General features: G+C 38.2%; 1 protein-coding gene across 4 annotated transcripts in view; it reads left to right on the forward strand.

The window, feature by feature from the left end:
* The window catches only part of LOC120523369 (POU domain, class 2, transcription factor 1-like), a 217569-nt gene that overhangs the window by 120816 nt on the left and 72884 nt on the right, over window positions 1-23869 (forward strand). For 3 of the 4 annotated variants that reach the window (XM_039744631.1, XM_039744632.1, XM_039744633.1), the window contains exon 4: window positions 12381-12497. The exons of the other annotated variant lie outside the window; for it this stretch is intronic. In XM_039744631.1, the coding sequence (XP_039600565.1) occupies window positions 12381-12497 (117 nt within the window). The remainder of the gene's footprint in view (window positions 1-12380; window positions 12498-23869) is intronic. 4 annotated transcript variants of the gene reach the window in all.

The following is a 23869-nucleotide window of genomic DNA, read 5'->3' on the forward strand; positions in this document are numbered from 1 at the left end:
GTATATTTTTAATTCAGTGTTCTTTAATGTATTGTAACCTAAAACTAAAAACTATATCTGTGTACATTGTTTTCTACTAGTTCCAACCCCACTCTTTTTAGTAGTTGAGACTTTTAAAAAGAAATAACATTTTTGTGTCTGTATTTTTTGTGGTCTGTAATTTTTAATCATGTATATACAATATGTAGGTTAACATTTTTCATTTTAAAGCATATGCAGCAACTACGAGCGAAAAGATTTTTCTACTGCACTGACAGTCATTCATTGGAAGTTGCAGTATAGTTTAGATTTACTTAAATACAATTTTAAAAACTGCATTTTGTAACATAAGAACTGGTATTAAAATGTGCATTTATTATATACAGACTTTATTTAACCACGTGTATGTGTATAATAAATAAATATGTGTGCATACTATATAAATACAGTCATAGTTTATTTCAAGGCTGCATGTGCTGCTGGTTACATTTATTGACATGGACTTTGCTCAGAGATTGAAAAGTGTCGCTACCACCTTCCAGAGTTCACTGTTTGAAACTACATGGCTGAGTTGCATACTTAGGACATTGGTGGTTACAAATAGCAGTTTTTGCCACTCCAGATAAATAGTTAACTACCAAATTAGCTGATTTTCTGTGACTGAGTTTAATGCATCTGCTGCCAGCTACAGTCAGAGTTGACTGGGAAGTTGTGTGTGTGCGCTCTGTCTAGTCCCAGGTTGTTTGGGAGTCTTATGGGGTGAAGGAAGAAACTATTACGTATTGTGGTAGTGAAGATCTGAATGCTTTTGTATCTTTTTCCAGATGGCAATAGGGCGAATAGTTTATGTGAGGGGTGTGCTGAGTTCTCTGCAATTCTGATGACTTTTTGGATGCAGCATGTGGTGTACATGTCTGTAATGGAGGGAACAGAGATTCCAATGATGATCTTAGTTCTCCCTATCCGCTGCAGTGTCTTGCGATCCATGACAGTGCAATTTCCAAACCAGACAGTGATGCAGCTGCTCAGGATGCTCTTAATAGTCTCTCTGTAGAGGTGGTAAGCATGGGTGGTGGGAGATGGGCTTTCCTCAGCCTTTGCAGAAAGTAAAGACGCTGCTGGGCTTTCTTGGCTATGGAGCTGGTGTTGAGAGATCAGGTGAGGTTCTCCACTAGAGCACAAAGGAATTTGGTGCTCTTGACGATCTCCATGCTTTAGCCATCTATATACAGTGGAGAGTGTATATAGGTAGCAACCATCTCCTTTATTTTGTCTAGGTTCAGAGATAGGCTTTCCTCCAGTCCATTAACCACTCCACCTCCTCTTGGTATGCTGACTTGTCGTTCCTACTGATGAAGCCTACCAATGTCGTCATCAGTGAACTAGACTATGTGGTGCGAGCTGTGAATTTCTGTTCAGTTATGAGTGAGTAAAATGAACAACAGTGGGTTAAGTACACAACCCAGTGAAGTACCTTAATTTGTTTGTTTTTGTGGTCAAATTTGGTGTTTCCTTTAATCAGTTTAAATTGATTCTACAGGCAAAGTGTGAAAACTGGTCAGATTTATTATTCCTAAAGCTGTTGGTATGATGCATTCCCTCAGAGTGGGCAAAGAATGCATGCTGATCATAAACCTTTGTGACAAAAACCCAGACAGGCTAATGGGATATATTTTTGAGAGACTGAATGCAGGTATTTATCTGCACAGCTTCCTGTATTATGAAAGGTCAACATAACACAATGGGTGTTTGAAAAGCTTGACAGCTTGCTGAAGGTCTATGTCTCAGCAACGGATGAGTTACAGAGTGAAGAACTGGTAAAGTCTTTTAACAGTAAATTATCTCACTATGTTTTTGTAGTGTTTCTACTATAGACATGTAAATAATGAACTGATGAACAATTGTTAGTCATGCAAATTATGTGTATTATTTATAGTATTCAGTTGTATTTTTTTTTATTGAAATCTGTTGGAAAGGGACCTATATGAAACTTATTAACTTTACATTCAAAACCTTCAGAGAGGGTTTGTTGATCCAATATTAAGATTACTGAAGATCCCGAACTTACAAAAAATTAAGAAAACTGAAATTAAACACACCATTTTGATTTTATGCAGTATGGAATCAATTAGAAGCTACTTCTAATAAAAGTGCAGGTTTTCCTAAAGCTCATGAGGTATAAAACAACACTTCTCTTCCATTTATCAGTCTGACAATCTCTACTTTGAATATTTTTCATTATGTAATTGACGTGTTTTGGCTCTGTTAATCAAAATGTTTTTTGGGACTAATGAGTAAGCCCGTATCTTTTGTTTATTAAACTTGCCATGAGGTAGCAGGCTTGCTTTTCCAAATCTTTAAAAATAAAATAAAAACAAAGTCATTGTCGCCTAAACGTCCTCAGTAAAGGCTTAATGTGGCAGAGCAATTTATCGTTATCTGGTTTTTAAAAGGTCACTGGTGTCCCTTGTAGCTCAAATGGATTTTGCCTTTTTTTCCTCCCTTCTATCAAAGGTATTTGTAAATATTTAGCTTAGACGTGAATTTGTATGTACTTACTGTCATTGTATTTAAGTCCAGATATCAAAATATTCAAAAGTGCGTCACACACAAATTTAAAATCTGTCCACTCCAGTTTGAGTAACTCATTTGTGCATCGCTCGCTGGAGCAGTGCAATTCTCATTTTTTGTTGTCATCAGTAACGTGAACTGGTTCTTTCGTGGATGTGCTTTTCATATAAAGTCTACTATGCTGCAACTTGTCTGAAATTAGCCTGTCAACTGGAAGTGCCTACCAGTATAGTAAGGCCCTTGGGTTTTTAAAGCTGAATCTATGCTTGACTCTAAAGTAAATCTTTGCTGGATTGGCTGATCCAATGTTCCAATGAGAAGTGCTCCTAGTTTGTGCACAATTTCTTGGAAGTTGCTTGTAAATAGAATGTCTTTTGAAACAACATGCATAACAAATCAACAATCCAGCTCTTTGGCACCTACCACATGCAAAAACTAGACCAGTGTGGCAGCAACATTGTGTCACAACCTCTGACAACCCATGAAGAATTTAAAAAAAAAAAAAAGGACTAACTTTCAGCACTGTTAATCAGGAACGATAATGAAAGAAGTAGTCTCTAATTTGTGCATGTGAAAAAGGCAGAGTTCTGCTTGTGTGAAGTTTAAATCTGCCTAACCTACAATCCTCCAGTTGATAGTAAGAGTGGTGCCTTAAAATATTCTTGGAAATTGTGTAGCTAAATGAGAGCAAAAAGTAAAAAAAAAAATGTATATGTATATATGTGTGTGTGTATATGTATGTGTGTGTTTTTATATATATATCTAGCAAAATACCCACGCTTTGCAGCGGAGAAGTAGTGTGTTAAAGAAGTAATGAAAAAGAAAAGGAAACATTTTGAAAATAACGTAACATGATTGTCAATGTAATCAATGTAATTGTTTTGTCACTGTTATGAGTGTTGCTATCATATATATATATATATATATATATACATATATATATATATATATATATATATATATATATATATATATATATATATATATATATATATACACACACAGTGGGATGCCAAAGTTTGGGCAACCTTTTAATAGTCATTATTTTCCTGTATAAATCGTTGGTTGTTACGATAAAAAATGTCAGTTAAATATATAATATAGGAGACACACACAGTGATATTTGAGAAGTGAAATGAAGTTTATTGGATTTACAGAAAGTGTGCAATAATTGTTCAAACAAAATCAGGCAGGTGCATAAATTTGGGCACCATTGTCATTTTATTGATTCCAAAACTTTTAGAACTAATTATTGGAACTCAAATTGGCTTGGTAAGCTCAGTGACCCCTGACCTACATACACAGCTGAATCCTATAATGAGAGAGTATTTAAGGGGGTCAATTGTAAGATTCCCTCCTCCTTTAATTTTCTCTGAAGAGTAGCAACATGGGGTCACAAAACAACTCTCAAATGACCTGAAGACAAAGATTGTTCAACATCCTGGTTTAGGGGAAGGATACAGAAAGCTGTCCCAGAGATTTAAGCTGTCTGTTTCCACAGTTAGGAACATATTGAGGAAATGGAAGACCACAGGCTCAGTTCAAGTTAAGGCTAGAAGTGGCAGACCATGAAAGATTTCGGATAGACAGAAGCGACGAATGGTGAGAACAGTCAGAGTCAACCCACAGACCAGCACCAACAACCTACAACATCATCTTGCAGCAGATGGAGTCACTGTGCATCGTTCAACCATTCGGCGCACTTTACACAAGGAGATGCTGTATGCGAGAGTGATGCAGAGGAAGCCTTTTCTCCGCCCACAGCACAAACGGAGCCGCTTGAGGTATGCTCCAGCTTCATTTTGGAATAAGGTGCTGTGGACTGATGAAACTAAAATTGAGTTATTTGGGCATAACAAGGGGCGTTATGCATGGAGGAAAAAGAACACAGCATTCCAAGAAAAACACCTGCTACCTACAGTAAAATATGGTGGTGGTTCCATCATGCAGTGTGGCTGTGTGGCCAGTGCAGGGACTGGGAATCTTGTCAAAGTTGAGGGACGCATGGATTCCACTCAGTATCAGCAAATTCTGGAGACCAATGTCCAGGAATCAGTGACAAAGCTGAAGCTGCGCCGGGCTGGATCTTTCAACAAGACAACGACCCGAAACACTGCTCAAAATCCACTAAGGCATTCATGCAGAGGAACAAGTACAATGTTCTGGAATGGCCATCACAGTCCCCAGACCTGAATATAATTGAAAATCTGTGGTGTGAGTTAAACAGAGCTGTCCATGCTCGGAAGCCATCAAACCTGAATGAACTAGAGATGTTTTGTAAAGAGGAATGGTCCAAAATACCTTCAACCACAATCCAGACTCTCATTGGAACCTACAGGAAGCGTTTAGAGGCTGTAATTTCTGCAAAAGGTGGATCTACTAAATATTGATTTCATTTATTTTTTGTGGTGCCCAAATTTATGCACCTGCCTGATTTTGTTTGAACAATTATTGCACACTTTCTGTAAATCCAATAAACTTCTTTTCACTTCTCAAATATCACTGTGTGTGTCTCCTATATGATATATTTAACTGACATTTTTTTATCGTAACATCCAACGATTTATTTATACAGGAAAATAATGACTTAACAAAATTGCCCAAACTTTTGCATTCCACTGTGTGTGTGTGTGTGTATATAGAGATATGACAGCAACACTCATATCAATGACAAAACAATTACAGTAACAATCATGTTACGTTATTTTTAAAATTTTTCCTTTTCTTTTTCATAACTTCTTTAACACACTACTTCTCCGCTGCGAAGCTAGTGTGTGTGTGTGTATATGTGTGTATGTATGTATGTATGTATGTATATGTGTGTGTGTGTGTGTATATATATATATATATATATATATATATATATATATATATATATATATATATATATATATATATATCTATCTCTATCCTAATAAAAGGCAAAGCCCTCACTCACTGACTCACTCACTGACTCATCACTAATTCTCCTACTTTCCGTGTGGGTGGAAAGCTGAAATTTGGCAGGTTCATTCCTTACAGCTTCCTTACAAAAGTTGGGCAGGTTTTATATCGAAATTCTACGCGTAATGGTCATAACTGGAAGCAGTTTTTCTCCATTTACTGTAATGGAGATGAGCTTCAACGCCGGGGGGAGTTTCGTGTGACATCATCACGCCTCCCACGTAATCACGCAGTACATAGAAAACCAGGAAGACCTCAAAAAAGCGCTGAAGAAAACATGCATTATATAATTGAGAAGGCAGCGAAACAATAAGAAACGAGCAAGTGACATATAGAAACATATTCATGAGTTCTGCTACTTCGGAAACAAAGCACGATGTAAACCTACACTTTAAATTAAGTTCATAGACAGGCTGCCTCTGGCGTTTGTAATTTAGTGCCTGCCCATATAAGGCCGTCCGTCAGCGGCAATCCAATAGCAAACTGCCACGGGTAAATATTCACGGGTGAAGGACTGTGCTTATGGAGAGGAAGATGAGATGGTCAGGGTGGTGTTTGACACAAACTCAGCGAAACTGCGAGAGAAAGTTTTAAGTGCCAGAACTAAGGTAACATTAAATACAGCCATGGACATAGCACGAGATGGCACCAGCACAGCTGGGAACCTTCGATGCATGTACACCGAGTGGCTCACGTGAACTGGACGCAGTGCACAGATAAAAGCAACAGTTCCAAAGAGCTGAACAAAACCGAATTACACAATTGAAAAGGCAGCAAAAAATATGAAGCGTCTGATAAGCATATTCATAAATGCAGCTACTGTGGAAACAAAGCACACGGTGGAAAAAGTCAATGTCCCGCTAAAGGAAGACAGTGTAAAAAACCCGTGCATGCAGTGTGTCAGGTCTCAGATAAAGAAGAAGACGAGCTGTTTATTGATGCAGTAAGAAACAAATCGATGAATGAAACCTGTCATCTTTACAACGATTGACAAACACGGAATGTAACTTGAACACAACACATCCTACAAATACGAACCTGATTGAAAGAAATAATGATAATCAAATCCTTGATGACAGCAACACTCAGTAACATTCACAAAACAAATACTGTATATTGACAGTCATGTTACGTTATTTTTAAAATGTTCCCTTTTCTTTTCTACCTTTTTAACACAGTACTTCTCGCTGCGATACGCGGGTATATATATATGTGTATATATATATATATATATATATATATATATCCGCTCTACATACTCGAATAATGGATACTTTATTCGCCATCAATGATTGTTTTGGTAAAGCCATACTCAGTGTATTCATTAGATGAACGGTAAAAAAGTAAGAGCGAGGGGAGGATGACTCATTGAGGCATGCAGGCTGTAGTGCGTCAACTCTATCTGAATTGCGCGATCACATTTGAAAAATATATCTTTTCAAGTTCTATTTAGTCCATATGTGTCAAACTCAAGGGCGCGGGCCACATCCGCCCGGCGTGTAATTATATCCGCCCGAGATCATTTTATATACTGTATTATTGTTATTAAAGCCCGGGTATATGAAGCGCTGGTAACACAATAAACTACAGATCCCATAATGCAGCGCTTCAGCTGCCTTGCCGAACACTTACCGCTTACTAGCACGGCGCTTTGGTGACTTTGAAGAACAAAAAAAGTCCGTCTACATGCGGCTCGAACCTTGTGCATGTTTGGTAGCACATATCTGTGTGAGAAACTCTTCTCAGTGATAAAGACTAACAAAACAGCACACAGGAGTCGCCTCACTGATGAGCACTTGCAATCCATCCTGAGAATCTCCACAACACAGAACCTCACACCAAACAGAAATGAACTTGTGGCCAAAAAAAGATGCCAGGCGTCCAGCTCTAAAATGACATATGAGCAAAGACAACTGAATGATTTGATTTGTTATTGCACGTAAGAGCGGGAGTCAACCGTTTTAACAAACAGCGTATTGCACTAATACAAAATAGCTGTGTGTGTGTATATATGTAGATATGTATGTATATGTATATATATGTTTATATATGTGTGTGTGTATGTATGTATATGTGTGTGCATATATGTAGATATATATGTATGTATAGATATGTATATATATATATACGTGTATATGTTTATGTGTGTGTGTGTGTAAATATATATATATATATATATATATATATATATACACAGTGGTGTGAAAAACTATTTGCCCCCTTCCTGACTTCTTATTCTTTTGCATGTTTGTCACACAAAATGTTTCTGATCATCAAACACATTTAACCATTAGTCAAATATAACACAAGTAAACACAAAATGCAGTTTTTAAATGATGGTTTTATTATTTAGGGAGAAAAAATCCAAACCTACATGGCCCTGTGTGAAAAAGTAATTGCCCCTTGTTAAAAATAACCTAACTGTGGTGTATCACACCTGAGTTCAATTTTCAGTAGCCACCCCCAGGCCTGATTACTGCCACACCTGTTTCAATCAAGAAATCACTTAAATAGGAGCTGCCTGACACAGAGAAGTAGACCAAAAGCACTTCAAAAGCTAGACATCATGCCAAGATCCAAAGAAATTCAGGAACAAATGAGAACAGAAGTAATTGAGATCTATCAGTCTGGTAAAGGTTTTAAAGCCATTTCTAAAGCTTTGGGACTCCAGCGAACCACAGTGAGAGCCATTATCCACAAATGGCAAAAACATGGAACAGTGGTGAACCTTCCCAGGAGTGGCGGCCGACCAAAATTACCCCAAGGCGCAGAGGCGACTCATCCGAGAGGTCAGAAAAGACCCCAGGACAACGTCTAAAGAACTGCAGGCCTCACTTGCCTCAATTAAGGTCAGTGTTCACGGCTCCACCATAAGAAAGAGACTGGGCAAAAACGGCCTGCATGGCAGATTTCCAAGATGCAAACCACTGTTAAGCAAACAGAACATTAGGGCTCATCTCAATTTTACTAAGAAACATCTCAATGATTGCCAAGACTTTTCGGAAAATACCTTGTGAACTGATGAGACAAAAGTTGAACTTTTTGGAAGGCAAATGTCCCGTTACATCTGGCGTAAAAGGAGCACAGCATTTCAGAAAAAGAACACATTACCAACAGTAAAATATGGTGGTGGTAGTGTGATGGTCTGGGGTTGTTTTGCTGCTTCAGGAGCTGGAAGGCTTGCTGTGATAGATGGAACCATGAATTCTACTGTCTACCAAAAAATCCTGAAGGAGAATGTCCGGCCATCTGTTCGTCAACTCAAGCTGAAGCGATCTTGGGTGCTGCAACAGGACAATGACTCAAAACAAACCAGCAAATCCACCTCTGAATGGCTGAAGAAAAACAAAATGAAGACTTTGGAGTGGCCTAGTCAAAGTCCTGACCTGAATCCAATTGAGATGCTATGGCATGACCTTAAAAAGGCGGTTCATGCTAGAAAACCCTCAAACAAAGCTGAATTACAACAATTCTGCAAAGGCAGTGGGCCAAAATTCCTCCAGAGCTGTAAAGACTCATTGCAAGTTATCGCAAGCGCTTGATTGCAGTTATTGTTGCTAAGGGTGGCCCAACCAGTTATTAGGCTCAGGGGCAATTACTTTTCACACAGGGTCATGTTGGTTTGGATTTTTTTTTCTCCCTAAATAATAAAACCATCATTTAAAAACTGCATTTTGTGTTTACTTGTGTTATATTTGACTAATGGTTAAATGTGTTTGATGATCAGAAACATTTTGTGTGACAAACATGCAAAAGAATAAGAAATCAGGAAGGGGCAAATAGTTTTTCACACCACTATATATATATATATATATATATATATATATATATATATGACAACAACACTCATCACTCACAACAGTGACAAAACAATTACATTGACAATCAGGTTACGTTATCTTCAAAATGTTTCCTTTTCTTTTCATTGCTTCTTTAACACACTACTATCTATATATTGGTATATTTATATATATATATATATATATATATATATATATATATATATATATATATATATATATATATATATATATATATATAACATACATGCATACATACAGTGCATCCGGAAAGTATTCACAGCGCATCACTTTTTCCACATTTTGTTATGTTACAGCCTTATTCCAAAATTGGTTACATTTATTTTTTTCCTTTAGAATTCTACACACAACACCCCATAATGACAACGTGAAAAAAGTTTACTTGAGGTTTTTGCAAATTTATTAAAAATTTAAAAAAATGAGAAATAACATGTATATAAGTATTCACAGCCTTTGCTCAATAATTTGTTGATGCACCTTTGGCAGCAATTACAGCTTTAAGTCTTTTTGAATATGATGCCACAAGCTTGGCACACCTATCCTTGGCCAGTTTTGCCCATTCCTCTTTGCAGCACCTCTCAAGCTCCATCAGGTTGGATGGGAAGCGTCGGTGCACAGCCATTTTAAGATCTCTACAGAGATATTAAATCGGATTCAAGTCTGGCCTCTGGCTGGGCCACTCAAGGACATTCACAGAGTTGTCCTGAAGCCACTCCTTTGATATCTTGGCTGTGTGCTTATGGTCATTGTCTTACTGAAAGATGAACCGTCGAGCGCTCTGGAACAGGTTTTCGTCCAGGATATCTCTGTACATTGCTGCAGTCATCTTTCCCTTTATCCTGACTAGTCTCCCAGTTCCTGCCGCTGAAAAACATCCCCACAGCATGATGCTGCCGCCACCATGCTTCACTGTAGGGATGGTATTGGCCTGGTGATGAGCGGTGCCTGGTTTCCTCCAAACGTGACGCCTGGCATTCACACCAAAGAGTTCAATCTTTGTCTCATCAGACCAGAGAATTTTGTTTCTCATGGTCTGAGAGTCCTTTAGGTGTCTTTTGGCAAACTCCAGGTGGGCTGCCATGTGCCTTTTACTAAGAAGTGGCTTCCGTCTGGCCATTCTACCATACAGGCCTGATTAGTGGATTGCAGCAGAGATGGTTGCCCTTCTGGAAGGTTCTCCTCTCTCTGGAGCTCTGACAGAATGACCATCGGGTTCTTGGTCACCTCCCTGACTAAGGCCATTCTCCTCCGATTGCTCAGTTTAGATGTACGGCCAACTCTAGGAAGAGTCCTGGTGGTTTTGAACTTCTTCCACTTACGGATGATGGAGACCACTGTGCTCATTCGAACCTTCAAAGCAGAATAGATTTTTCTGTAACCTTCCCCAGATTTGTGCCTCGAGACAATCCTGTCTCGGAGGTCTACAGACAATTCCTTTGACTTCATGCTTGGTTTGTGCTCTGACATGAAATGTCAACTCTGGGACCTTATATAGACAGGTGTGTGCCTTTCCAAATCATGTCCAATCAACTGAATTTACCACAGGTGGACTCCAATTAAGCTGCAGAAACATTTTTTTATTTTTAATAAATTTGCAAAAATCTCAAACTTTTTTCACGTTGTCATTATGGGGTGTTGTGTGTAGAATTCTGAGGAAAAAAATGAATTTAATCCATTTTGGAAAAAGGCTGTAACATAACAAAATGTGGAAAAAGTGATGCGCTGTGAATACTTACCGGATGCACTGTATACTGTATGTATGTGTGTGTGTGTGTGTGTATATATATTATATATTATATATATATAATATAAAGAGACCATTTATTTATTGAATTGAATAGGGAAACAACCAGCAGAGATATAAAACCTAAATAGAAAATTAAAGTTGTTTTGATTTGGACTGTGTACCAGAGCATGCCATTATTGGCCTTATCCCCTACCCTAATCCTCACTGTTTAATACTAAAAAAGTCCTCCTCGTATTAAAGCAAATGGAAAACAATTCATAATTCTGATTTTTTTTTTTTTTTTAATTGTATACTTTAAAATCCACACCTTAAAGAGCATCATTAATATGTCAGCCAAACATTGTATTACTCAATTTAATCTCCATCTTGTGTGGCTGCTGATTTGACACACTGTGCCTAAAACAGTGAGGTGTAATAAAAATATTCAGGCCATCTTTATTATAATATTGCTACGTATGTGAAGAAGAAAAAAAGTATACAGATTGTTTGGACGATGAGTTGACACGCTGATAATCCTGCTTATCCAGGTGAATCCATTGGTGCTGACTGGCATTTTTATTCAGAAAGCTCTGGTATAAACCCTGCCCTGCCCATTGGACATCTTCAAAATAATAAAAACAAGTCTACCTTTTGTATACTCTTCTACTTAAAATTTGCTATTCTATCCGTGCTGCAATCTTACTAACTGCCCTATAATCCTCCTAAGCTTTGCCAGGACAGTCAGTCATAAAAGCAGGCGCATAAAGAAGCTTAAATCCATGGAAGCCATACTCTCTTGCACGGGGCATTACCTCAAAATGCCCTTTCTTAGAGATTCATGGTGCTCTAGATATATCATCTTTTGACTCAACCGTAGTGAAAATGTAAACTTTAAATAACAGAAAAAATGTTAAAAATACGAGAGATTCTATAAACTAGAGATGTTCGTTTGGTCACTCGAGCTTGTATGGTTAGTTTATAGCTTTTTTTTTTTTCTTTTCATTATCTCATTTAGCTGTTTTTATAGGCCATTTGAAGCTCTTTTTATTTTTCTGTCCTTGCCATTTTTAGAGAATCTTGTGACTTTATTCGTGATGAAATTCATCCTTTTTCTGTTTTATATTTTTCCATTGTTTGTATATCTTGACAAGTACATGATTTCACTTTTATTTTTTTTTTTGGATAAAATGTTATTTAAACCAACGAACAGGAGTCAACATTTTTAGCTCATTTTTAGAACAAGTAGATAAGGAGAAACCAAGAGGTTTTTTCTTTCCTTTAATTCACAAGCATTAAGTGCATATTTTGGAATTCTTAATTATGCCTGTTTTTACTTGTAGTGTAAATCAGAAGATTCTGGTGAAACTCCAGTCTCGAGTCAGCCTTCCATCCAGCCCTCAATACAGAGTTCCCTCCCACAGACTCCGCTCATGTTGGCTGGAGGACAGATCACTGGTGTAAGTTGGCATGCAAATAGGCTCAACTTCAGTGTGTAATTACAAACACAGTATAACTATGAAACTTTGCATTTTTTTATGTTTCATGCATTATTGTTATACCTTTTATTTGTCTATCAGTATCCTTTGTTTTCCACATGTACACTTAGTTAAAATAGTAATTTATAATTGTGTCCTTTAGTACTAATCTGGGCACGCATCTTTTACATTTTTGTATATGTATTTTTGTAGCCACGTTTTAATAATAAGGATAAAAGGATTTCTAGGAATTGCAGAAACGTTCTATCGATCATTTGCTTTACATGTACACAGTACTTAAAGTTTTCCTGCAACATGCCAAATTTCTGCCATATCGTAATTTTTTAGATTTGGAAAAAATGTTAACTGCTTGTTGCACCATTTTGCTAAAGCAGCAGTAGACATGTAAAAATCAACAATAAGGGTTATTTCTTTGGATACGTTTTAACATATTTTTCTTGCAGTTGCCAGTAGTATGCAAACAGGGTAATCTGTTAACCAATAATCAGCTTGCTGCTTTTTGGGAGTCACTTTGAGCATAGTATAATTTATAGCACAGTGTAAAACCTCTTTTTTCAAGATGGATTCAAAGTTGGTTAAGCCAAGGTAAAAAAAAGTACAATACAGAATTTAAAAGTAAAGAAAAAACAAAAGAAAATGACAGTAAGCTTAGTGTCATAAATTAAATTAGGCCGGTGATTGTTTCATTATTGTGTATTTTAAGAAGGCATGAGTGTAGGAAAAAGGGTGGTATTAAGGCATTAAACAGGTCTACAGCACAGGGCGGCTTTTCATTCTGTAATGGTTACCAGTACATCAACATTGCCATGAGCAAAATATGCATTGCCACATTAATTGCAGTGCATGACCTGTCATAAAAAACAAAATATGCTTTCAGATTGACTATTAAAAATGCACAAATCTGCGTTTTAAGTACAGTCGTAAGTCCTACAGTTCAGGAATTGTTTAGTACACGGTCTTCATTTATAGAGTGGCCTTTGTTTTATTAATCAATGACAGAGATACCACTCTTTTGTGAATGAAATGTTTTTGTAACTATCAGTCATATTTAAAAATAACAGTGATAATAGAATTTTATTACACAGAGTATATAAAATGCACATTTTGTAATAACCTTTATAGACCTCAAATTCCAACTAAAATAATTCAAAAACTGTGTCAATTGATGTTCTTTTGTTAATTATAGGTTATAGAGGGTCTGTGGCTGATTTGTAGTTCATATTTTTTTAAACATATAGTTTTTGAAAGGAGTAACCAGATCCACCCATGAGAATTCTAGTAGCTAAGGTGATGGAGATCTGCTGACTCTGCTAGTGTTTCAATAACTTGTAGTAGGGATTTTTTTTGTTATCAGGCGAAGCTGTCGAATATGTAAAAGAGGAAAAATTTCAAGTTGAAATAATCTCTTTGAAGGTAAATTTGAGTAGCAATTGAATTTGCGTAGAATGGTCTGTTTTAAGGCAGAGAATTTTAATAAAAATTACCTATGCTTTTTAATTGAGAGTTTTTTAAATTTCTAAATTTTATACAGTACATTTGAATCATGTTACTTCAATGAAAATGTATTTTTCCAACAAATTTCTAAAGAATGTGTGCTCCAAATTTCGTTGTAATCAGTCCACAGGGAGCAGAATTGTTTCATCCTGAAAGACAGACATGATGACGACAACTGTCATCAACACCCTTGCTTCCTTAGATGTCTTGCATTTGTGCTCAGCAACTTCCTTTGGTTCATGGTCTGTCCTAACTGATTGTATTCTTTTGCGACACCTGTTCAGCTCAGAACTACTGAGCAGTACAGAAGGTGGTGAAGTTTGCTCAGAAAATTTCTGATGCACATCTTGGTTTTGTTCAGGACATATATAACACCTAAAGATGTGAACGGTATTGTTATCTTGATTGTTATGTCTTGGATATCCTACACAGTCACTATGTCCTAACAAAAGGTAGAGGTCCAATAGTACTTGTATCCCTACATTCTGGAACAGATTTTATTTACAAGTTCGAAGAATAACAACTATTATATATCTCTCTGTTACTGAGCTTAAACATACTTGTGAAAAAGCTAATTGATAGAGAGATAGATACTTTATTAATCCCAAGGGGAAATTCACATAATACAGCAGCAGTATACTGATACAAAGAAACAATATTAAATTAAATAGTAATAAAAATGAAAAAAATAAAAATAAAAAAGCAGACAATAACTGAGTAATGTTAGCATTTACTACGACGGGTGGAATTGAAGAGTCGCATAGTGTGGGGGAGGAACGATCTCCTCAGTCTGTCAGTGGAGCAGGACAGTGACAAAAGTCTGTCACTGAAGCTACTCCTCTGCCTGGAGATGACACTGTTCAGTGGATGCAGTGGATTCTTCATGATTGACAGGAGTTTGCTTAATGCCCGTCGCTCTGCCAAAGATGTTAAACTGTCCAACTTTACTCCTACAATAGAGCCTGCCTTCTTAATAAGTTTGTCCAGGCGTGAGGCGTCTTTCATCTTTATGCTGCCACCCCAGCAAACCACCGCGTAGAATACGGCACTTGCCACAACCATCTGGTAGAACATCTGCAGCATGTTACTGCAGATGTTGAAGGATGCCAACCTTCTCAGAAAGTATAGTCTGCTCTGACCTTTCTTACATAGAGTATCAGTATTGGCAGTCCAGTCCAATTTGTCATCCAGCTGCACTCCCAGATATTTATAGGTCTGCACACAGTCACCTCTGATGATCACAGGGTCCATGAGGGGCCTGGGCCTCCTAAAATCCACCACCAGCTCCTTGGTTTTGCTGGTGTTAAGATGTAAGTGGTTTGAGTCGCACCATTTAACGAAGTCTTTGATTAGCTTCCTGTACTCCTCCTCCTGCCCATTCCTGATGCAGCCCACAATAGCAGTGTCATCAGCGAACTTTTGCACGTGGCAGGACTCCGAGTCACATTGGAAGTCTGATGTATATAGATTGAACAGGACCGTAGAAAGTACAGTCCCCTGCGGCGCCCCTGTATTGCTGAACACAATGTCAGACCTGCAGTTCCCAAGACGCACATATTGAGGTCTGTCTGTAAGAGTCCACAATCCATGCCACCAGGTGTGAGTCTACTCCCATCTCAGTCAGCTTGTCTCTAAGGAGCAGAGGTTGGATGGTGTTGAAGGCGCTAGAGAAGTCCAAAAACATAATTCTTACAGCACCACTGCCTCTGTCCAGTTAAGAGAGGGATCGGTGTAGCATATAGATGATGGCATCCTCCGCTCCCACCTTTTCCTGGTATGCGAACTGCAGAGGTTCGAAGGTGTGGTGGACCTGTGGCCTCGAGTGGTGAAGCAGCAGCTGCTCCATGGTCTTCATCAGATGTCACGTCAGAGCAACAGGCCGGAAGTCATTCTGTCTTATTATACAGTAGCTGTCCTTTATTCTAAACATTTTCTAATGTTTCCATTGTTACCATTGAGTTTTAATCACCAGCTAGATGAAGATGGTGGTTTGGATTCAGGTGAATTTTAATAAAGTGTAATAATAAAAACAAATACTAATCCTAATAATTATGTACAGTAGACCCCCACAAAGTCGCGGTTCAGAGTTTATGGCCTCAGTCATTCGCAGATTTTTCCTTAGACCCTAACTAATAATTGTTAGCAGAAACCGCAAATATCCTCTGCAATTTTTATGGCTTTTTTGTGGCTGTACTGTACTGTAGAGAGTACAGGAAGCAACTGTATAGAAAACTGCAGCTTGGGATGGTGAAAGTAGCCAAAAGAATTTAAAACTGCAACTCCCAGCAGTCCCTGCAGTGGCTCTGATTGGTCTTCTGCTGAGAGTCCTGGGGCTGTTGAAGTCAAAGGATGTCAGCGCGGCTTTTAAAAAGGGGGCCGGTGACCAAAAGCAAAAAAAAGTTTTTGTAAATTGTGTTTCAAGTTTCTGTCTGTCTGCCTTCTGTTGTGTTACCTGTACTTATTCATTTTGTCGTGGATCGTTTCGTGCGTCTGGATTGTCTGCCTGTGTACATGAGGACTGTAAGTGGATTCATGGCCATCCTACAAAGAAAGGAGCGCTCCTGAACCCGTCCACCCGTCTTCACCATTTCAGGAACTACTGGTAGGACTATCTTCATTCCCATTCGACGTGCGGATCTCTGGACTATCTATTTTCATCATTACATTTCATCCATTGCTGTTTTTCATGAACTTTTTCATGATTTACTGTGTGTGTTTTGTTTGTGCTTCGTTGTATTTAATGTGTAATTGTCATAAGGGGAACGGGGTGGTATTGTTGTTTTCTTATTTCATTTGTTTTCATTACATTCTTTATTTGCTGTTTGATTACCACTTTGTTGTTGTCTCTGTTTGTAAGTGTGCTCGGGTCAGGTCAAGGCTGGGTGCGTCCCTGGAATCTCCACCATAAAAATACATAAATCACCGTCTTCTCTACGGTGTGAATCTTAGCGGCAGCCCCTTGTGAGCGGTGGGGGTTTGGAGACACAGATGCTCCTCAAAAAAGCCCTCTTAAGAAATGCTGATAGACTACTTTCACATTGCTCCCTACTTGCTGGGCTTATTTGAGGCTGCTCTGTCGCGTGATATGCTTCTTGCGTGACGCTATGCTTACTTAAAAGCCTGAACGGCACCTGTCCTTTTTGGCTGATTGCTTTGTTTCTCTCTCCTCCCCCAGGCATTCCCTGCTCCTGTTGGGAATTGTGCTCCCCTGTGATGCTTGTCTGTTCTTTAATCGATAACTAACTGCATACTGAGCTCCTTTTACTTCTGAAGGAGACATGTTTGTTTGAATAAAGTTCCTGTCTCTACAATCTCCTGTGTTTCTGTGCAATTCTGTGACCCAAGCGTGACACCCTGCACTACTGCAGCCTCACTGTCCCTGGGATTGAGCTGCTGCACTAGACTAGCCTGCAAGCATCAGCACTTACCTCTTTGTGCTTGCGTGCAGCCAGTTCAAGCACATTTGGCTCATATAAATAAACTCATTTATTTTTATGATTAATATTTAAGTTGAAACCATACTTGGAAGTAGAAATTAACATTTCTTTGTCCTGGAACACCTTGACATAATTTACTCAAGACGGAGTTGTGCTCTGATTTTGAGTAATTCTATTTTTAAAAAAGAAACCGGTATATCAACAACAACTGCATTTATATAGCACATTTTCTTATAACAATGTAGCTCAAAGTGCTTTACAAGATAGAAGTAGTTACACAATACTGTATATGTTACTACTTGTATCTTCAAGGTACAATCACCACAACTAACGAAGAATTTTCTACCTGCTAAATAAGATTGAAATGAATTTAAGATGCTTACCGAGAGGCACACCCATTGTCTTAAGGCGATTTATACGAATACTGTGGTCTATAATGTCAAATGCTCCACTCAAGTCTAAGACAACAAGAACAGGTATATTGCTTCTGTCCACATAAATCATTTACTACTTTTGCCACTGCAGTTTTTGTACTATGGTTTGTTTTAAAACCTGATTTGAAAAATTAAGAATAGAATTTTACATGAGAAAGACTTTGAATTTGGTCTAAAATTGACAGAGGAGTTGAGATTACTTTTCTTGAGCATGGGTTTAATAACTGCAGTCTTTTGACAGTGAGGGAAGAGCCTCCGTGTCTAACAATGAGTTCACTATTTCAAGTACACTATCAATAAGGGCATTGGAGATTTATTTATTTAAAAAAAAGAGCCTATTGACACTTGTCAAGGACACAGGTGGAAGGTTTCAATTGAGAAATTATTTTACATAGTTTGGGTCAATCTCTACTCCATTGAAAGAATTTAACTTGCTTAAACGAGCACAGTTTTCACAACTAGTTTTAAGGAGGTATTCCATTGTCTGAGCTGTGTTTAAAAGACAATCAATAGTTGAAAATAAAACTCTTGGATTACTAGTATTATCATTTATAATTTTAGAGAAATAGGCTTGCCTCTCAAGCCAGACTGTGTTGTTATATTCAGTTATATTTGCCTTAAGTTTTTCATAGTGGATAATGTTTAGTTTTTCTCCATTTATGCTCAGCTGTTGTACATGTTCTCTTTAAATCAGACACCAAGGTATAATAGTGCTGGAGAATTTCTTAACTGTATTTTCTTGTGCCACTATGTCTACTGCAGCTCTTACTTTAACATTAAAACTTTCACCTTACTATTAACATTATTAGCACTATTGAGGATAACACTATAACCCAACTGATTGTTTCGATCATTAGAAAACATTGAAGCTAGAGATGTATCAAAATGTTAAACGATATGCCGCTCATTAGTTGTAGTTATCAGTATTTCTACATTAAATACTATGCAAAAATGGTCCAAAATATCGGCATCCACGACCTGCCTTACTTCAACTTTTAAATCTTTTGAAATCATTAAATCCAATATGTTCTCTCCCATATGTATGTGCTGGCTGACATGCAGACTCAGATCAACAGACTGCAATAAGTTCAGGAATTCTCTAGCTTTCGGGTCACACTTTTGTCCACATGAAAATGAAATTGCCTACAATTAGGAACATGTTATACAGTAATCCCTCCTCGATCGCGGGGGTTGCGTTCCAGAACCCCCCGCGATAGATGAAAATCCGTGAAGAAACCATATGTTTGTATGGTTATTTTTATATATTTTAAGCCCTTATAAACTCTCCCACACTGTTAACATTATTAGAGCCCTCTAGACATGAAATAACACCCTTTAATCAAAAGTTTAAACTGTGCTCCATGACAAGACAGAGATGACAGTCTTTTCTCACAATTAAAAGAATGCAAATATATCTTCTCTTCAAAGAAATGCGCGCGTCAGGAGCAGAGAATTTCAGAGAGAGAGAGAGAGCACTTGCTAAGAAAAGCAAACAATCAAAAAATCAATATGTGCTTTTGTGCTTTTAAGTATGCCGAAGCACTGCGATAAAGCGGCATTTTTTTGAGGTGCGTCCATATCCTCTAGGCAAACAGCCTCTGTGCAAACAACCCCTCTGCTCACACCCCCTCCGTCAGGCAGAGAGAGTGAGAGAGACAGATAAAAGCAAACAATCAAGCACCGCGCGGGAAGCATATCTTATATCATTGAGGAGTTTTAGTTAATATGTAATACATGCTCTGATTGGGTAGCTTCTCAGCCATCCGCCAATAGTGTCCCTTGTATGAAATCAACTGGGCAAACAAACTGAGGAAGCATGTACCATAAATTAAAAGACCCATTGTCCACAGAAATCCGCGAACCAGCGAAAAATCCGTGATATATATTTAGATATGCTTAAAAGATGCATTATATTTTGAAGGTCTATAAACAGTTAATATCATAGACTGGGAGACACCTTGAATAACAATGATTATACATTCATTATGTATGTATGTATGTATGTATGTATGTATATCTATACTAATAAAAGGCAAAGCCCTCACTGACTGACTGAGTGACTCACTGCCTAACTGACTCATCACTAATTCTCCAAGTTCCCGTGTGGTTAGAAGGCTGAAATTTGGCAGGCTCATTCCTTACAGCTTACTTACAAAAGTTGGGCAGGTTTCATTTCGAAATTCTACGCGTAATGGTCATAACTGGAAGGTATTTTTCTTCATTTACTCTAGTGGAGTTGAGCGCAAGAGCCGTGGGGGCGGAGTTTCGTGTGACATCATCACGCCTCCCACGTAATCACGTGAACTGACTGTCAACGCAGTGCGTAGAAAACCAGGAAGACCTCCAAAAAGCGCTGAAGAAAATATGCATTATATAATTGAGAAGGCAGCGAAACAACAATAAGAAGCGAGCAAGTGACATATACTACCATATTCATGAGAAAGCACGGTGTAAACCTAAACTTTAAATTAAGCTCAAAGACAGGCTGCCGCTGGCGTTTCTCATGCCCATGGGTAATGCGGGATACAAGTTTAATGAGTGGACGCAGGATAAAAACGAGAGTTTTGATCTCTTTGTAAAATTGTAGGTGAAGGGGTGTGCTTATGCAAATTCCGAGAGACTGTGTTTGTGGGGATTGACAGTTAAGGCGGGTGGGGGAGTCACGTCATCATCTCCCCTCCCATTTACCTCATTTCACTCTGAGCTGAGCTCCGCAGCTAACGCCGTCTTTCAAAGCAACTTCGTCACACTGCCACCAAATACTCACAGAAAAATCCACAAGTTAATACACGCTGTCTCTAGAGTTTCTCCACACTGAATCCTCCAGGCACTACTTACAAAAGGTTACATTGACAATCGTGTTACGTTATTTTTAAAATCTTTCTTTTTCCTAGCACAAGCACAGCTGAGAAGCTTCGATGCATGTGCTCCATAACGCGTTAAAAATAATGCATTTAATCACACTTTGCATTACAAGCAAAGGGGAACTTTTGTCAATGAATGATTTCCTGGTACACCGATTACTTTGATCAGCGCATCCCTATTCATTTTCCCCTCGCACCACCTTGGTTTGAGAAGAAGTATGAAAAAATATGAGGTTAACTCAGAAAAACAGATCACCAATTGAAGCTTTTTGAATAATCGTTTCGACATCAATAATTGTTTTGGTAAAGCCATACTCCATGTAGTCCTCCTTCCATTTTATAATTTTTCCGCCACTTGCCATGATTAAATGAACGGTATAAAAGTAAGAGCCAAGCGAGGGTGACTTATTTAGGCAGGCATATATATGACAGCAACACTCATGACAATGTCAATCATGTTACGTTATTATTAAAATGTTTCCTTTTCTTTTTCATTACTTCTTTAACACACTACTTCTCCGCTGCGAGGCGTGGGTATTTTGCTATATATATAATATATGAATGACCTCCAAAGAGCGCTGAGATTTTTGATATCGTGAACGCGTCTGCAAAAACTGGGGTCTCCTGCCCAGCAAAAGTCAAGCAGCCGGCTGCAGCATAGCTGTGCCGGGATTTGAGACGCTCACTGCGCTTCTGCCTTAAGTCAAACTGAGCTCTTTTAATTTTTTTCATCCTCCCCCTGAGCTATAGCCCAGACAAGTGCAAACACTGGACCCCTTTTCTACACCGCGGCAAACTAATATTAAGGCGATTCCCACTTTCTTTTGCATGTATACGATTATGAGGTCGTCAGCTCGAATTATGAAGACACTCACATGAGTGGAGGACTGACAGTGCCATCACAGCCGATTAATGGCAGGGGCGTCTCGCCAGTCTACACAAGACCCACCGTGACTGTCCCCAAAAGGCGATCATAACGTCGGCGAACACATCTCTCTATACTATATAAAAGAAAAAGGCAACTTTCCTTTCTTTACACCTTTTTTCCTTTTATCCCAAACCAAAGCCTTTCTCTTTTACCACTACAGAGGACACAAAACAAATTTTCTTTAATTGCTGGTAATGTCTGTGTGTGTGTATATATATATATATATATATATATACACACACACACACATACATACAGTGGTACCTTGGTATACGTCCTTAATCCGTCCAGATCCTTGGACTTATACCAAACGGATTTTCCCCATAAGAAATAATGGGAAAATGATTAATTTGTTCCCATGAAAAAAAAATCCTATTGTTATTGGCATATTATACATTGATGGGGTTGTATAAAATAATTTAAACACTGCTTAATACTAAAATACATAAATACAAAAGCAATTAGATGAAATAAATGAAAATGACTTGTCCGATAACAATGAGTTTAATTTTACTACACAACAAAGGAGAGCGTTACAGCTCTTCCAATGGAGCCTCTTCAGGCAAATGTGAAGCAGTGCCGTTGTTCTTCTTCTGGCAGTCTTCAATCCAAATCCCTAAAGCAGATTCCATCCAGACTACTGCCTTATTACATCCACTTACAACTCGTTTTGCACCCTGGTTAAAAGGACACTGCGGTCGTAGATCTTATATTCCTTTCCTACTTTTTAAATAAAAAGAATGCCTTCAACAAATCCAAAACGTTTACCTTTTCGGCAATCATTAACATCTTCCGTTTGCACTTGGGCACGGCCCCTGAAGCAGTAGCAGATCGTTTTGGAGCCATAATAAAGGGCTTGACTATGCACAAAGATAAACACAAAAGAGCACAAAAGTTAACTCTTTACATAGCGAAACACGTTGATGCTGAATGAGCGAGGCGAGACGAGACTTCCTGGTTAACACTGAATTCAGCACGCAGGAACTTAACTGCGTGCTCTGATTGGTTAGCTTCTCAGTCAGGAGAACTTAACTGCGTGCTCTGATTGGTTAGCTTCTCAGTCATCAGGTTATACATACATATACATATACATATACATATATAGATATAGATATATATATAGAGATATAGATATAGATATATATATATATAGATACTTTATTAATCCCTAGGGGAAATTCACATAAAAAATATATGTGTATATATGTATACATGTATATGTATATATTTGTGTATATATGTATATATATATGTGTGTGTGTGTGTGTGTATACAGTAATCCCTCCTCGATCGCGGGGGTTGCGTTCCAGACCCACCCGCGATAGGTGAAAATCTGCGAAGTAGAAACCATATGGTTTGTATAGTTTTTATATATTTTAAGCCCTTATAAACTCTCCCACACTGTTAACATTATTAGAACCCTCTAGACATGAAATAACACCCTTTAGTCAAAGTTTAAACTGTGCTCCATGACAAGACAGAGATGACAGTTCTTTCTCACAATTAAAAGAATGCAAACATATCTTCTCTTCAGGAGCAGAGAATTTCAGAGAGAGAGCGTGCTCGCGAAGAAAAGCAAACAATCAAAAAATCAATACGTGTGCTTTTAAGTTTGCCGCAGCATTTTTTAGAGGAGCCTCAGTATCTTCTAAGCAAGCAGCCTCTGTGCAAACAGCTCCTCGAGACCTCCTCGAGCGCAGAGAACGTCAGAGAGAGAGAGAGAGATTAAAGCAAACAATCAAAAAATCAATACGTGTGCTTTAAAATATGCCGAAAGCACCGCGATAAAGCGGCATTTCTTAGAGGTGCGTCCGTATCCACTAGGCAAACAGCAGCTCTGCTCACAGCCCCTCCGTCAGGCGCAGAGAATGTCAGAGAGGGTGAGATAGAGGCAGAGAGAGACAAGCAAACAATCAAGCTCCGCGCGGGATGCATATCTTATAGCATTGAGGAGTTTTAGTTAATATGTAATACATGCTCTGATTGGGTAGCTTCTTAGCCATCTGCCAATAGCATCCCTTGTATGAAATCAACTGGGGAAAGCAACTAAGGAAGCATGTACCACAAATTAAAAAACCCATTGTCCGCAGAAATCCGCGAACCAGCGAAAAATCCGTGATATATATCTAGATGTGCTTACATTTAAAATCCGGTACGGTTTATATTGCTGTCTTTT

Source organism: Polypterus senegalus, chromosome 2 (genome assembly GCF_016835505.1).
Source record: "Polypterus senegalus isolate Bchr_013 chromosome 2, ASM1683550v1, whole genome shotgun sequence".
Taxonomy (NCBI): Eukaryota; Metazoa; Chordata; class Cladistia; order Polypteriformes; family Polypteridae; genus Polypterus; species Polypterus senegalus.